Source organism: Lytechinus variegatus, chromosome 1 (genome assembly GCF_018143015.1).
Source record: "Lytechinus variegatus isolate NC3 chromosome 1, Lvar_3.0, whole genome shotgun sequence".
NCBI lineage: Eukaryota > Metazoa > Echinodermata > Echinoidea > Temnopleuroida > Toxopneustidae > Lytechinus > Lytechinus variegatus.
Window position 1 is genome coordinate 55,406,297 of NC_054740.1, and position 17,020 is coordinate 55,423,316.

The 17,020-nt window shown below is 36.5% G+C and overlaps 1 protein-coding gene across 1 annotated transcript; it reads left to right on the plus strand.

The window, feature by feature from the left end:
- Positions 1 to 2,800: 2,800 nt before the first annotated feature.
- Positions 2,801 to 12,902, plus strand: LOC121417389 (pre-mRNA-splicing factor CWC25 homolog). Its single transcript, XM_041611082.1, has 11 exons — positions 2,801 to 3,004; positions 3,938 to 4,110; positions 4,730 to 4,841; positions 5,835 to 5,920; positions 6,815 to 6,884; positions 7,557 to 7,876; positions 7,954 to 8,284; positions 8,790 to 8,929; positions 10,784 to 10,883; positions 11,280 to 11,341; positions 11,976 to 12,902. The coding sequence occupies exons 1-11, from the start codon at positions 2,987 to 2,989 to the stop codon at positions 12,082 to 12,084; spliced, it is 1,521 nt and encodes a 506-aa protein (XP_041467016.1). The 5' UTR covers positions 2,801 to 2,986; the 3' UTR covers positions 12,085 to 12,902.
- Positions 12,903 to 17,020: the final 4,118 nt, after the last annotated feature.

Sequence of the window (17,020 nt, forward strand, 5' to 3'; positions counted from 1 at the left end):
GTCTTTTGCTCCTTATGTATACACATTGCTTCCTCAGCGGGCGTACAGATGGGGGACTTGGGGCCTCGCCCCCCCCCCCCTCCAAAACAAGAAAAGTTCCAAGAACAAAAAATAAAATAAAATGGAAAAGTGTGAGATTATTGTATTAATTGATGTCAAAATCTTAGATTTTCATCGCAAAAAACAATTTTTTTTATAGACTTTTCAAAACTGTCCCGTTTTTTTATATGCACTGTATATATATAACATTTTTAGCTCATCGGTGCACGTACGCTTTGCGCTTGCAAAAAAATATTCCGCCCGATGAACCAAAGTCTTTTGCCCGCGCTTCCCGCTTATATACTCCTTGTCATATCCTCTTAATTTAATGTCAAACAAAAAATGGGGGGGGGTAGTATTTAAAAGTGCTGCTCATGCACTATTTATATTTAGTGAGGTATATCCTCTTTATAGGCCTTAGTGTTTAAAATGTTTATTTTCAGGTACGATTTTCACAAATCAGCTGGCACTTCCACATCGTGTGGATGATATAGCAAAAAGTGTTTATATAGAGTATTCTATTTTTGGTGTTAAATGGGAATCCAACCCAAATAAAAACCGTCTTTTAGAGTTACCAGTTGATTTGAAATATGCATAGTCCAAAATCATAACTCTGAATTTTTGCTTGTCCGATTTAATTCTTTGAAACTTCCACCATTTTGCTTTATACATTTTTCTCCTTTCCAATAACAGCATTTTATGTCCAAGGATGGATTCTCATTGAAAATTTTTAACTCGCGGAGGTCGCATAATTCAATTGTAGTGAGATATGGATTCTGTTTGATTACCCAAAAGTGAAAAATATCTCGTTTTCAAATAGGGCAGAGATCGGGTGTTGAGCTTCGGGGATGAGCTAGGGGGAGGGGGAAGGGCGGGCAGATAAGGAAAGAAAGAGAGGATCGAGTGAGGGGGCGCAGAGAGATCGAGGGAGGAAGAATTGAGGGAAAACTCATGAGAGGAAATGGGAGCAGGTCAGAGCTATACAGTGCGTATCAAAAAAAAAAAAAAAACGGGACAGATTTGAAAAGTCTATAAAATTTGTGTTTCAAATTATGATCTCTATTTATTTTGGTGTCAATACTGCTCTGAAGTCTTATCCTTTAACATGTTTAAATGCCATTGAAATGATTTAATTTCGTTCATGCTTGAGCGAACGCGGAATGTTTTTGTCTGGGCTTAAAAAGGAGGCTTGCGCCAAAATGGCATAAAATGATAAATATAATGGTCGGACTTCTTGCTAATTAACAGATTTCCTTTTAACCTTTTCATTATCTATGCATAATTTTCGAATTACGCGGTCAAAATTCATTTCCAAATCTACTTATTTGCTTGAATAGTTCTGTTGTTCCTTTTTAATATGTTCTCTTTGAGCTTTGAATATTCCTTTTTTAGGCAAGAAAAATTTTTTTTGTAAACCGAAGTATGGGAAAGTTTTTTTTTTTTTTTCAAATCCTTTAATGTGTGCTACAAATGTTAAGGTGCCGAACAGTGGCATACCGATGGGTGGGGGCTCGGGGCGCTCGGGGACCAATAAAAAAAAATAATGACCAAGAAAACAAAAGTGGAAAGGAAAATAACAGAAAACATAAAAAGTGAAATACGATATCATTTTCTAAATATTATATCATTATATCAATTTGAAATCATTCCTCTTACTGCGCGAAGCACGGAAGCTTAAAACATTTGAATAGCTAACATAAATTATACAATTATGCCTATACCTTGCATGGTCACATCAGATTTGAGTGTAAAAGTTTATCCACATTAAATTTTGTCAACTCCAGTCGTAAAACAAAGTAAAGAAAACGGGTAAACTATACAGGAAATAAAAAGGCCCTATATCCTCCTTTCCGCGAATGGCGTTGAAGCTCTGATTTTTAAAATCTGAAACTTCTGTTCTAATTTCTTAGATTATATATACTGTAACTCGATTAAGAAGAAAAACGAGCTCAAATGTGAAAGGGATGATGCAAGCTAGAAGAGGGATTTTTCCTTTCCCATGCTCGCGAAGCACGGAAACCTCTGTGATTTATTTTCGAAGAAAGAAAATCGCTCACATTAAGCGCCTTCTTTTGTTTGATTAAGAAAGTTCAGTGATAGGCCCTATTCAAATTTTCAGGATGGATGTGCAGCGATACAGAATAAAGTTTAAAGTCGCACACTAGCTGTTGCATATAGCACGGCACGAATTTAATTCTTCCCCATTTGAGCAGATGCTTTAATTTACCAAAAATTACTTGCTGAAATTAAAGAGAAAGAAATAACATTTGGGGACTCGGCGGTTTACCCGCTCCGAACAGAACCAAAAAATAATGCAATTTAAAAAAAATCGTACTCTTTACACCTATATGTATACTTTACAATTTCTGGCAAGAATATAGGATTCCCACTGCTGGGAAGGGGAAAAAACGGAGTAGAACGAAGGTGTGGGAAACAAAAGGAAGCAAATTTTTTAGCATGAAGAGAGAATATAAGTCTCGTATATAGGTTGTTAGAAACAACAAAAGCGATACCTTCCTTCCCTTTTCTACTCTCGCTTTTTCTTTTTCTCCTTTTCCCCTTCTTTTTTTTCCTTTTTGGGAGCGTGTGGGGGGAGGGGGGGGGGGCGACCATCCCCTGGCTACACGCCTCGTAGAACGCCCCTTTGGCTATTCACAGAAGTTGCTCAACTACCCGGTGCCATGTCGTGGCGATTAGCCATACAGCCGGCCGTCGGATCGGATTCCGGATTAGGTCATCGGATCAAAATCCGTGACTTCGACTTTAGTTTTCTGTGATAGCCACAGTTAGCTTAGTCAGTATCATTCAGAGAACGTTTTTTCTAAATCTAAGCGCAGTCACTATAAAATCTTATCGATTTTATTGAGTGCCACTCAATGAGTAGTATAGTTTGTCAGTCATATTTTTGACTTTTTTGTGCTTGATAAATACCAGTGTTCCATTCAAGATGGGTGGTGGAGATTTGGTAAGTTTTTGTGTAATGTGGGTGACACGAATTTGTATTAGTGGGACCGTAGTATTACTAGTAATGTAGTGATTGATAGAAGTAGGATGGGGGGTCGGGTGTCCGGACACTTTACAATTTTGAAGCCTTCTTTTTTGTCTTTAGATTACACTAAAAATATGAATTCAATAGTTGCAATCATCTTCTATTTTGTTCTCTATAATATTTTCTAACATTTTGTACTAAAAATTGATGAAACTTTGCTTGTATTTTTTTCCAAATGAATTTCTAAAATTGATTGTCCGGACACACAACCTGTCCGGACACACAACAACTGGGTATACATAGCGGACCGGAGCCCAGGATTCGTCCGTGTAATACTAGTCAAACATACTCTCCAAAATCGGGTAGAATGTGGTTGCAAATGCCAAAAGCACTCCAAATAAAAGGGGGAAACAAAAATAATGCAAAAGTTCAATGAGTTTGGTGTGTGTTGTGATTGAATGAGCTTGCTTTTGAAAACAAGATAGACTGTCAAATCCATGCACATGCATGTAGGATGCTGGGGCCGATTGCACGAAAGGGTCTTTCCAAGGACCGTCTTTCGTGTCGCCCATCTTTTATGATACGCTATAGGCGGGTTGTTTCTGAAATTTATGATAAAGAATAAGATTCGTTAGTTTGCTTTTAAATCAAATTTTATACAATTTCATGATATATCACATCATTTTATAAACAAATATGTTGTTTAATTTAACGGACGAATGAAATATGTTTGCAGATGATTTATTTAAAATGCGTTTCACATGGCGCATCATAAAAGATGGGCGACACGAAAGACGGTCCTTGCAAAGACCCTTTCGTGCAATCGGCCCAGTACTCTAAACATGTTTAAGACCCCCTTTGTTGTGGACATGAAAATTTCGTGATGATGCTTTGTTTTGTTTTTCTCAGAATATGAAGAAATCATGGCATCCTCAACGGCTGGACAACCAGGAGGAGGTGTGGAAGAGAGAGATGAAAGAGAAGAAGGAACGCCAGAAGATGATTGAACTCAAGAGACAGCTGCAAGAAGAGAGAGATCTTGAAGAAATGAAGAAACGTGGGGAGGACAGTGGGACTTTGAAGTGAGTTATTCCGTTGATAGTATTTTGAATACCATGGACTCGCCCACCAAGAACAATTCACACAGGAAGAATGGAAGTGCTTCTGTCAGAATTAGGGGCCGCGGAAGCAGAAGTGGGGGGGGGGAGGCTGAGGGGGCTTCAGCCCCCCCCCCCACTTTTTTCCAAAACCGTGTACAATGATCATATTGCAACTTTTTGCATAGTCAGCCGCCCCCCCCCCACTTTGAAATCCATTCCGCGGCCCCTGGCTAGACTATTAGACCATCATTTCATATTGCCTGGTATATTGACAACACTTTTTATCATTTCCTAAAGATTCAGAATGACGAAAGTCCAGTCCAGTCGAGGACAAACTTCAAAGATTTTTGTTTATCTTGACAAATCTTTTAATCTGGGCAACCTGTCTGAAGAACTGTTAGGAATGTTGAATAGGTTTATAGATTTAAAAGGACCTTTTTACATTACGGAACCAGTTTTAAAGGACAGTATTTATTTATTAAATGCAATACCTGTACTTCTCTATGATTTATGAGAATACTTGCTAACATCAGAGCATGAATTATTTTAATATGCATGAACTGTGGTCGCTGATGATTTGTTTTGGTCTCTCGCGCTGTAGGAAAAAGAAAGATCGAGTTGATTGGATGTACAACCAACCCAAAGTTAACGAAGAAGACTATTTGATGGGAAAGAAAGTTGATAAAGCCATCATGGAACACCAGCAAACAAAGGTGAGTAGAATTAAACAATTTTATGACTATAAGGTTGCATGGTCTTCAGTTGAAAGTTTGGGGCTAACTGGCTTCAGTTGACAGTTTTGGGCTAACTGGCTTCAGTTGACAGTTTTGGGCTGTCTTATGCCAGTTGAAAGTTTGAGGCTGTCTGGCTTCAGTTGAAAGTTTGGGGCTAACTGGCTTTAGTTGAAATTTAGGGCTGTCCTGCTTCAGATGAAAGTTTGGAGCTGACAGGAAGGGGCAAGCTTTGGTGTTAACATTGATCAGAACTTTTCTGGTTTCACTGAAGATATTGTAAACCCATGGTGATATTGAAGCCTGTGTATAGCTTTGGTAAAGGGTCAATAATGTGATTGATAATCGAATATCATCTAATATGACAGTCTTACTGAAGCGTAGAGACCGTTAGGTATTTTTCCAACTGCACTTCTCTGAGAAAATTTCAAATATTCAAATCTTGGATATATAGCGCCCTCTCTCGGCGATGCTTGTTTTAAATTAAAAAATGGGCATTCAAGCACTTATCTTATAAATTTAGTGATTAGATATCCAAAAGTTACAGACAAAGAACATATCTTGAAAGTTTCAGCCCATTCCATGATTTAATTGAAAGACAAAAACACACAGATATTTTAATTTGATCGGGTGACCCGATCAAGTTAAATTACCATGTAAAATCGCAAAATTTATCCTGTAAAACACAATTTCATTTCATATCCTCCACATCATAACTGCTGTAGGGCATATCCATTCATATTAGCTAGCAATGAATTGGAATAGTGATAGGTGCATTTTGGTGGATTTACCAAAACTATACACAAGCTTTAAACACAGTTGGACATTCAATTTCAGTTTCATCTTTATTTCCCTTTTAAGATTCCATCAACCACCGTGAGAGGTAGATCCAGGTTAGGTTATTTTTATCTTGAAAACCGCTGTGATTTATAAGTATTTTTATAGTTTTTAATTTATTTCTTTGTGTTTTTTTAGACCAAAGAAGCATCTAGTGGAGGAGGGTCAGGTCTTATTGTAGATATGGCTGCTAAAGTGAAGGAGGATCCTCTCTTTGCTATCAAGTAAGTGATATCATCTGGGCCCTGTCTTACAAAGAGCTACGATTTATTCAATCAACCGCAAGTGTATGGACATCCATCAATGTCATTTTTTTTCCTCTGGAAATTTGAAAAAATGTCCTTTGTATGTAAAGAAAAAAGATAAGCACACTGAATTTTTAACAAAATTGTAACTGTATGAATGGACATCGTATCAAGAAAATATGTTGAACAAGCATGCTTTTTAGATTTATGACGTTGGTGGCTTTCCATAGTTGTGGTTGATTGGATCAATCTTAACTCTTTGTAAGATGTGGGCGAGAATTTTGTAGATATGATGGGAGGATTCATCAAAGATTCTCCTAATTGCCATTTTTTATGTAGCCATATTCCAATTAAAGTTCATGCCCCATATTCAGATGTCCAGTTTAACTGAGGCCATTGGTTTTACTCTGTGCTAAACTTATGGCAAGCTAAAAATGTCAAATCTTTGTTTACATTTATGTTTCTTTTGTTTAATTTCTTCTTATCCCATGCTAATTGTGGAAAGGATAGTTGGTCATCATTTCTGGTGGATGTTTCATAAAGCTGTTTGTAAGTTAAGAGCGACTTTAAGAACGACCGGTGATCCTTTCTTGTGGTAAATGATATTCACCATTAATTTACATTGGCGAATATTTAGCACGTAAGAAAGGTTCACCAGTCCTTATTTAAGTCGCTGTTAACTTACGTACAGCTTTGTGAAACACCCACCCAGACAGTTTTGAATGAAATCATTTAATTTGATTGGCTGATAGTAAATTTGTTATAGATATTGTGCATTTGTTATCATAATGAGTCTTTATGAAATGGGACCCAGTTATGCATAAACCGCTGTACTGCTAATGCTTTTTTTTTTCATTTTTCTTGTCTCTATAGAAAACAAGAAATAAATCACAAGAAGGCTCTTATGAATAATCCCATTAGAATGAAGCAACTCCAACAAATGGTGAGTAAACAATGTCTTTTGAGGTCATTTCAGTGTGTATATGCAGTGACAAGACATATATGCTCCTGCAACATTTGCTCCAGTCTCAATGTCTCAGATGGCATAGGGTTAGATTTAGCATTGAAATAGAGTTTTTGGTTCAGAATAATGTAAAAATGATGATTATGGTTTATTTGCATTTACTTTATCATGTGTGGCCTAACATGCAGATTTTCCATCGGAACAATTGTCCTTGGAGCAAATGTCATGGAATCATAAAATGTCGTGGAATCATATAAGATGTAGTGGAATCATATAAATACATTCATTTAGTGCTGCTTCTTTTTAGGAGTTGACATTTCCCGGAAACTCTATTCTTTGTGTTGACTTTATGACAGTTATTAAAGGACAAAAAAATCTAAATGTTTAAGCTTGAATTGATCATATTTAAGCTATATATGGTCATAAAACATTAAGTGCTTAATGATCAAAGGTTCTGATGAGAATCAGTGTTTTTAGACACATTCTATTTATATTCATCATATATTGCAGTCATTTTATGGAATTAAAGATTTCTTTGTACTTCAATTATCACTTTCTTCTGATTTTCTTCTATACATTCTGTTCTGTCGTTCTCTCTTCTTTTGTGTTTTCTCTTTATATGTTTAATTCTTTTATTTCATTTTTCTCTAGTTAAAAGCGCAAGTAGGTGCCAAGGAAAAGTCCAAGAAAAGTAAGAAGAGCAAGGCACCAAAGAAACACAAGAAATCAAGGAGACAGTCATCCACTGACAGTGAAAGCGAGAGTGATTCTGAAATAGAACATATCAGAAGGAAGAAGAAAAAGATGGATAGAAGGAGAGACTCTAGTGAATCATCAGATGAACCAATGAGAGATAGAAGGAAGGAATCCAAGAGGAGCAAAGAGAGGAGACATTTTGATGATAGTGATTCGGAACATGAACAAAGGAAAGAGAGAAGGAGGAGAGAGGAAAGGAATCATGAACGAAGAAACTTTAATGATAGTGATTTGGAAGAAAAAGGAAAGGAGATAGAAGGAAAAAGGAGAGAGGTAACCATGAAAGAAGAATCTTCAATGATAGTGATTTAGAAGAAGAAAGGAAAGGAGATAGGAGGAAAAAGGAGAGGAGTAACCAGGAAAGAAGGAACTTTCATGATGGTGATTCAGAAGAAGAGAGGAGGAGGGATAGAAGGAAAAATGACAGAAAGAATAAGGATAGGAGAGACCTTCATGATAGTGATTCAGAGCTGGATCGGAGGATAGAAAGAAGGAAGGAAGAGAGGAAGAGCAGAAGAAGAAGGTACTCCAGTGATGAATCAGATGATGTAAGAACAAAGAAAAGCTCTTCATCTCGTCTTGATGAACACAAAAAGAAAATCCCTCCTGGTTATGGACTGATTGTGAGTATTAACTAGACCAAACATATTGAATACACATTTATGTAAACCATACACATATCATAACTTCTGAAGGTTTTCATGGTGAAGAAGAATAGTATAGTAGGTTTCACGGTACAACATGTATCATTCTTGGGCAAGTGATGGTCCTGAAAAGGACCACCTAATCTCTTGGTGGTCCTGATTTGCCTCTGGGTACACCATGTATCTTTCTTGGTCAAGTGTTTGTCCTGAAAAGAACCACTCAATCTCTGGGTGGTCCTTATCAGGACCAACACTTGCCCAAGAAAGATACATGGTGTACCGAGAAACCTACTACACATACACCTATCTGAATGGTAACCTACGAATGTATTTTTTGGGCCTGTATTCTCAATCTATAGTTTTAGGATTTCAAATTTCATTTTATCCTTTTTCTAGTTGTAAGCGCTTTGGGCCATTTTGGGAAAAGTGCAGTACATATTTTTTCTTTGTTCATTGAATATGATTCTCTTTTACATACTTACAGGGGGGCCACAAAGCACCAAGAAGGCATAGAGAGAGTAGCAGTGAGAGTGACCATACCCCCTCCAATCATCCCAGACACGGTGATAGGCACAGGGGTCGGAGGTCACGGTCAAGGTCACCTATCAAACAACGTAAACCAAAGTAAGCCAACCAATTTCTGTACAGTTATTATTGTTCTTATATTTAAAGGGCCCATGTCATCCCAATCGATTCATATTGATGTACATTGCTAAATGTACAAAACACATTTGAATACTTTGTGTAGAGGTGTTGTGGTTCAGTGGATAAGGCTCCAGACTTTGAATCCCAAGGTCTGGGGTTCAAATCCCAATGCAGCACTCATGTCCTCTACATTTGCCACCCTCCACCCAGACGTAGTAAATGGGATACCCGGTAGGAAGAAATTCCTTGAATGCTTGATGTGCCTGATTTGGGTTGCCATGTTAAGCCAGGGTAATTTTATGCAACGCTTTTAATAGAAACACTGTATTAAGTGCTATATAAATGTTACATATCATCCGTATACTTGAAGCGCCGTGGTGTAGCCGTTCTGACTCTCGCCTTGTAATCAGAGGGTTGTGTGTTCGAATCCCACCTAGCACCCTTTGGCAAGGCGTCAATCCACACTTTGCCACTCTTACCCAGGTGCTAATTGGGTACTGGTAGGAAACAACCGTCATTGTGGTTGGTTTAGCAAGTTTGCGCCTAACAGGCTGCTTGGAATGCTATGAATCCAGTGACCGGGTAATAATAATTATGAAGCACTTTGAACAGTCGTAGATTGATAAAGCGCTATATAAATGCCAATTATTATTATCATATGAGTTGGACTGTTAAAGGGCAAGTCCACCCCAACAAAAAGTTGATTTAAATAAAAAGAGAAAAAATACAACAAGCAAAACACTGAAAATTTCATCAAATCCGGATGTAAAATAAGGAAGTTATGACATTTTAAAATTTTGCTTAATTTCACAAAACAGTTATATGCACATTCTGGTCAGTATGCAAATGAGGAGATTTGATGATGTCATCCACTTACTATTTCTTTTATATTTTATTATATGAAATACGAAATATTCTAATTTTCTCCTCACTGTCAAATAACAATAATTAATTCCTCCATGAACTTGTGGAATTAGCATTGTTTGTTACCATATGATTCAGACCAGTTGGTCCTTATTGTCAAATCTGTAAAAAGTGAAATATTGTATCATTCAAACAATAAAAAACAAAAGAAATAGTGAGTGAGGGACATCATCGAAAGTCTCGTTTGCATGACACTGAGTTGTGCATATCACTTTGTTGTGAAAAATAGCGAAACTTTAAAATGTCATGACTTATTTTACATCCGATTTTGATGAAATTTTCAGCGTTATGCTAGTTTGATTTTTCTCTATTTATTGAAATCAACATTTTTCTAGAGTGGACTTGACCTTTAAGCATTGTGCATCAATAGGAAGCAACTTGAATCTGGATGGCACAAACCCTTCAAAACAGCATAAAAACACTTGGAACGAGTTAGCTAATATGAAAACAGATAAATCGAAGACTGAGATCAAAGAAAATTTGGACAAACAGGATTATAAGCATTAGCGGGGGTATTGTGGTCCAGTGGTTATGGCTCTTGTCTTTCATTCTGAGGAAATAAGTTTGATTCCTAGCCTTGGGGTTTTTTCCTTCAACAGAAAATTAATTCCCATTGTACAGCACTCCACACAGGTAAGGTGAATGGGTACCTGGTAGGAAAGTATTCCTTGAAATGCAGTGTGGATAACGGCTGCTCTGCTATTAAAAGCCAGGGTAATTATGCTGCATTACTGTAAAGCACTTAGAGACTTCTGATGAAGAAGGTGTTAAGCGCTATAAAAGCAAGTATGATTGTAATTATTATTGAATTATGAGGCCATTTAATCGATCATAGATACGTGTTTGGTAGATGTTTTGCTGCTAGTTAAAGAGTTACATCTCTTCACTACATTATTTTGTGTTTGGTAGGAAGATGGACGCTGAGGAGCTGGAACGACGTCGTGCTGAAATGATGGACAATGCTAAATGGAGAGATGAACAGAGAAAAGACAGAGTGTCTAGATATAATGTAAGTTTCATTTCTTTTCCTTGTACTTCCCTTGAATTATTCTATAATTCATGTATGGCTTAACAACTGTAACAAATTTATAGTAGGCTACACAGGTTTTAGATGGTAATAGATTTTACTGAGGATTGAATCAATGAAAAGTTTCATCTCAGTCCCATCTTACAAAGTAATCCTTAGGTCATAGACATATTCTACCTCAGTTCAATAAATAGGATTGCAAAACTAGCTTTGAGGTGGAAGAAATTAGAATTTTGTGAGTGAAAAAACAATAAAACAATGGGTTTGAAGTTGACAGTGACTGAGACAATTTTTTGGACTGCATAAATTCAACTCAGGCACTGTGTGCAATAAAAGAATTAATGGAAAATAAATTATATATTTGTTTATCTCATCCAGGCTGAAGAGAGAGCAGAGACAGAAATGGAGAAAAAGAAGACCAAAGATGCCAAATTTCTAGAGTATGTATACTTCGAATTGTACTTGTTTCGAGTTAACTAGTTGACTTATTTCCACTTTTGCATAATGGATTTAAATGTCTACTAAAGTGTATACTCAAAATAAATTGATTCAAATTCCCTTTATCTTTCATGGAAATTTTCAGTTCTGAAGTCACAAGTCCAATCAGGTAAAACATACATTGTTTGTTGCTCGTATAAGACCTTTAGAGACATCGCTCTGATGTGATAAACACTGTTGATAATGTGAATAATTTCACAATTATTTTCAGCATTCTTTGATTTAGATGTCACAAAGTTCATTGTTAACTATGAACGAGACAGGTATTAGTGTTGGTTAATTTGAAAAAAAATAAATATGAGCATCATCTAATGATATTATTAAACAATATGTGCATTCATTTGATTGGTGTTATTTCTCATGAACTCCTTCCCCCCACTCTCTCCTTTGCGTTATATAATTGATTTTGGATTTCGAGCCCAACCTTTGAAAGGTCAATGACCCCTGCTGACTCTTTCTATTGTTTCTATACTGTATTTTATGCTCCCCTGTTGTATTTTTATGACAAGAATTGGAAATAAATGATACTAAAACGTGAATTTAATACCATGGTTTCCACTTTTTTTTTGTTTACAGGACAATGCGGTTACCTAGCAACAGCTCCGTGGAAGATCAGATCAAGAGGAATGTTTTCAGCATCCAGCGAACCAATGCAGCCTTGGACAAGAACTTTGCCAGAAGATAACATTACCGTCTTCCTTCATCATTGCTGTTAGGAGTGCAGCATAGGGATGTACAAATTTGCTCGCAGCCATGTAATGATAACGTTCCATTCGTACGAAGTACGTATCAAGTTATCTGATACCTAGTTCCCACTTTCACGATTCGCGCCACTATTGAAAGCGTGGTCTATATCGTGGAGTAATCTTAGTGATCCTATGATATCATATCAGATCGTATTAGTTAACCCGGCGATCATATTGATCATAGAAATTTTTTGAATGGTTTCAAAAAATTGTGCGATCAGCTATGCAATACAATTACAGCATTTGTGGTGGATCGTAAGGCGGTTGGAACGGGGTACAACATCTTGATATGCTTGCATAGGACTTTGGATATCATCAACCTTGCTTTTAGCCAACAAGCCTTTTTTCAGGGCACAACAACATTGCAAGGAATATATTCTTGCCAGATACTGCTTTACCCCTTGTAGGTTGAGCATAGTAAATGTAGATTACTTGCAAAAGGTTGTTACAGGTGCAGCAGAGATTTGAACCCAGAATCTTGTAATTTAACCCTATATAGACCAGGCCATTTTGAAATTGCATAGCCCGCGGAGGGGGGTGGCCTTTTTAGGGTTTTGGGGGGCTTTTTGGCCCCTCCCCATTTCAGTTGTTGATTGTGCAATCACAACTGAAATTGGCACACACCTCACCCATATAAGTAATGTACAAAATTGGATACTGGCAGTTAACTCTACCAAACCTCAATTTTTTTCAAAGTAATTATTGATGTAAATTAATGCATAAAATGGTAACTTAGCTGTAAATCTTTAAAGGCAAGTCCACCCCAACAAAAACTTGATTTGAATAAAAAGAGAAAAATTCAATAAAATAAAGTTGAAGTTAAAGTTTCGCTTATTTTTAACAAAACAGTTATATGAATGAGCCAGTTACATCCAAATGAGAGAATCGATGATGTCACTCACTCACTATTTCTTTTGTTTTTTATTGTTTGAAATATGAAATATTTTGATTTTCTCGCCATTGTCATGTGAAATGAAGTTTCATTCCTCCCTGAACACATGATATTCCATTATTCTACCATTTTGTGCTTCAGGCAAGGAGGTCCTAATCATCAAATTCGTAAAAATTGAAGTGTTGTATAATTCAAACAAAAAAAAACAAAAGAAATAGTGAGTGACATCATCGACTCTCTCATTTGGATGTAACTGGCTCGTTCATATAACTATTTTGTTAAAAATAAGTGAAACTTTGAAATGTCATAACTTTCTTATTTACATCCGATTTTGATGAAATCTTCAGCATTGTGCTTGTCTGATTTTTTTCTATTGATTCAAATCAACATTTTGCTGAGGTGGACTTGACCTTTAAATATTGCTCCAAAACTGCAAACACTTTTGTGAACATTCTAGTATACTATCTTAAGAGTGTTTAAGGCAAAAGTTTATTTTTTTAAACATTCCGTCTAATTTCATATTGTAAATTCTGGTTTTCATATCTACAGATTGAAGTGAATAAATGACTTTGAAACTGAAAATATTCTTTTGCAACTGTGCTATATTATAACTTGTTCAATCATTCATGGATATATTCATAAATAAATGTTGAACCCCTGGTGTCGGAACTTCATCAAACTTAAGTTAGTTGTGACTTTCGTGTACACTCTGCCATGGTTAAATCATTAGACCAGGCCTGCATTAGACTTTTATTTTTGTCCTGTGACACAAAGCAGTCATTGATCATACAGTTCATTCTCATGATTGATAGCAAAGTGACCAATGCGACCATTCATAAAAATTAGCCCTATGATCAATCACATGCTTTTGTGTAAAGTGGCCCTAAAATGAATTGACATGAAATAAAAATTGAAGTGAAGGCTTGATTGAGGTGCAATATAAACAAACATTTTCAAGGTGGCTAGTGTGAAAGAGGTTCAAGTCACTTCTAATAGCCATTGGCTTGCAGTATATAATGTACAATTGTACTTCCAAGTTAGGGAACCCCACCACAGAATGCTCTGTCATGTCGGAGTATTGAATGTAGACAACACTTCAATGTTTGGCAAGCCCAGAGAAACAAACTATATTGAATGTCATACTTTAATTTATTTGCCTGATTTCACAAATGAATATTGACAAAAATGGCAGATGTAGAACATTTGAAATATGTTCATTTTTTGGTGGGGTTCACTAACCTTTGAGCACCACTACACATGTACACTGAATATTAACCCTTCTTCCCTATGGCCCGTATTAAATTAAACCCTGGGTTAAAGTTGTGGTTTAACTATGGAGAGCCAATTGGAGCACAAATCCCTAATTAACTCACATGACATCCAAATTGTTCATACTGGTAATTGCCTGGGAATGATAACTAAAGTATTTTTCTTTATTATGAAAGCAAAAGGAAACAAAGAGGAGAAATATACAATACAATACCGGTGGCGTAAATCCGTGTTGATGGGTGGGGGGATGATTGAAACATTTTAGTATTTTTTTGCAATCATGTTTTAGATTTGCAAGGAATTGTCATTGATATGTCCACAGTGGCGTACCGTGGGTCACGGAATTGTGGGGGCACCAGCAAAACTTTTGAATCACTGAGTGATCGAGCGCGCAGCCAGTTATACTGACCTAATAGAGACATTTTAAGGACAATGTCATTAAACGGATATGTATCTTACTGATCAAATAATGCGAGCGCGAAGCGCGAACTTAAATTTTTTATATTCACACCTAAAAAGGGACATTATAATCAAAATGTGTGTAATCATGATAGGTACCTGTCTCTCTAAACAATGCGAGCGCGAGCTGAAATTTTCCTTTATTTTGACCCCAAACATCCAAGATTTTAAGGAATATATTTTAGGAATCCATTAAGAGTATGCACATCTCACCATAGTCATCTAATGCGAGTGCCAAGCGCTTGCTGATTTTATTAGAATTACATCTGAACACATGAAACACTTTTTGTAGTCATTGCAATCATGATTATCATACGCATCTCACTAATCAAATATTGCGAGTGTGATGCGCGAGCTGAAAATTTAGACCTGAAGTGGGGCATTCTAACGTTTCTTTGTAGGAATTAACTAGGACCATACGTATTTCATTAACAAAATGATGCGAGCGCAAAGCGCGAGCTGAAATTTTTTTATATTCAGATCAGAAGAATGGACATTTTAAGGACTGATTTTAGGAATTCATGAAGAGCAGACATATCTCACCAATCCACTAATGCGAACGTAATCACGGACAGGAAATATTTCATATATACGAAGACCTTAACATGGGGCAATCACTTTTTGAGTCATGTAAAATAAGCATATGTCACTACATAAAACAATGATAACTCAAGTGGTAGGAAATATATTTGGTTTATATTGACTTGAAAACGGGATGTTTTAGTACAGCAGGATTATATAAACAGACAATGCGAGCACCAGGAACAATGAAGACGTAGGTCCTGGGCAAATTATGTTTCATGAATTATGTTTCTTATGTAATGTAACATAACATAATTATAATATAACATTATATTGAATATTTTCTTCTTTCCCACTACATTTCTCTTCCTTTCTCCCTCTTCTCCTTTTCCCCTTTTTTGTTTTGCCAGCCGATGGGGGGGGGGGGAAGGGGGCTTGTGCCCCCATGCCCCCCATAGTTACGCCACTGTATGTCCATATGGCAAATACCCCTCCAATATTATCCTTTTACCCCATAATGGTTTAATGGTTTTATTAGAGATTACAGTAAAAAAAAAATCAACATTCCATCTTAATCCCTTCCCAAAGACCCCAACATTGAATTGGAAGAAACGGGGGTTTCTCTTCAATGTTATAATAAGGACATAAGTATTTCGTTTTGAAATGGTGAACTGGCTCTTTATTTGCATTTTATGATTCAATAATATTTTTTCATTTGTTAAGCGGTATTTTAGGAAGAATTTTCACCAATAAAACAATTATCTCACGTGATTTTTTTTCATTTTTTTCGTTAAAAAGTGGGGGGGATGTTTGTACAGGCCATCCCCCCTCCTCGAAAAGTGGGGGGGGGGGATATGTCCCCCCATTCCCCCGGGATTTACGCCAGTGTACAATACAAACTTAAATTTTGAACTCTTGGCTCCCCATGATTTCTAATTTGAATCCTCTATAAATGGATTGGACAAGTCTTTTTCAATCATATTTCTGATCTTCATTTGCACATTTCTCTGTAATTATACATTTTCCTGTAAAATTCTGAAGAAGATTCTGCTAGGATCGAAAGCTTAGGCCCCTTTTGACTCTCTTGTAAAATTCTTTGGCAGATATATTATTAAAATTATTTTTGTATGATTTTGTGAAAGTTTTGTTCAATTCTGTGAACATTTCATTTTCCGCTTTTCCCAGTACCAGAGCTTATCTTCACTATTTCACATGCTGTGTGGGTGGAAAACAAATAAAAATACACAACCAAAGCATGACCAAGGTCTCTACGTGATAGCTTTTATTTACAACTCAATCATTTGTGATCTATTCATGAATACTTTGAAAGTAAATTGCGCCACAAAATGTCACAAGACAAAACAAAACATTAATGATTAGAATGCTTGAATTATTAAAGAAACATTAATGAAGACTCCAAAGCCTCATAGAAAAGTAATCAATAATTTGTTGTGTCACTAAGTCATTGATGCTGACACATTGCTAGGCCCCGTCTTACAAAGAGTTACCTCAACTACATAATGGAAATCCATTATTGTCAAAATTTTTGCCAAGGGATATTTGTCCATAATCCACAATGTCCATATTGTAAACAAAGAGGGGAACATCCAATTTCCAACGATGAATGTAGAAGTGAGAATCATATCTAGGAAATATTTTGAACAGGCATTGTAGATGGCTGGCGTTGCCGGCCTTCCATCGTAGGTGTTGATCTGGGCCCCGTCTTACAAAGA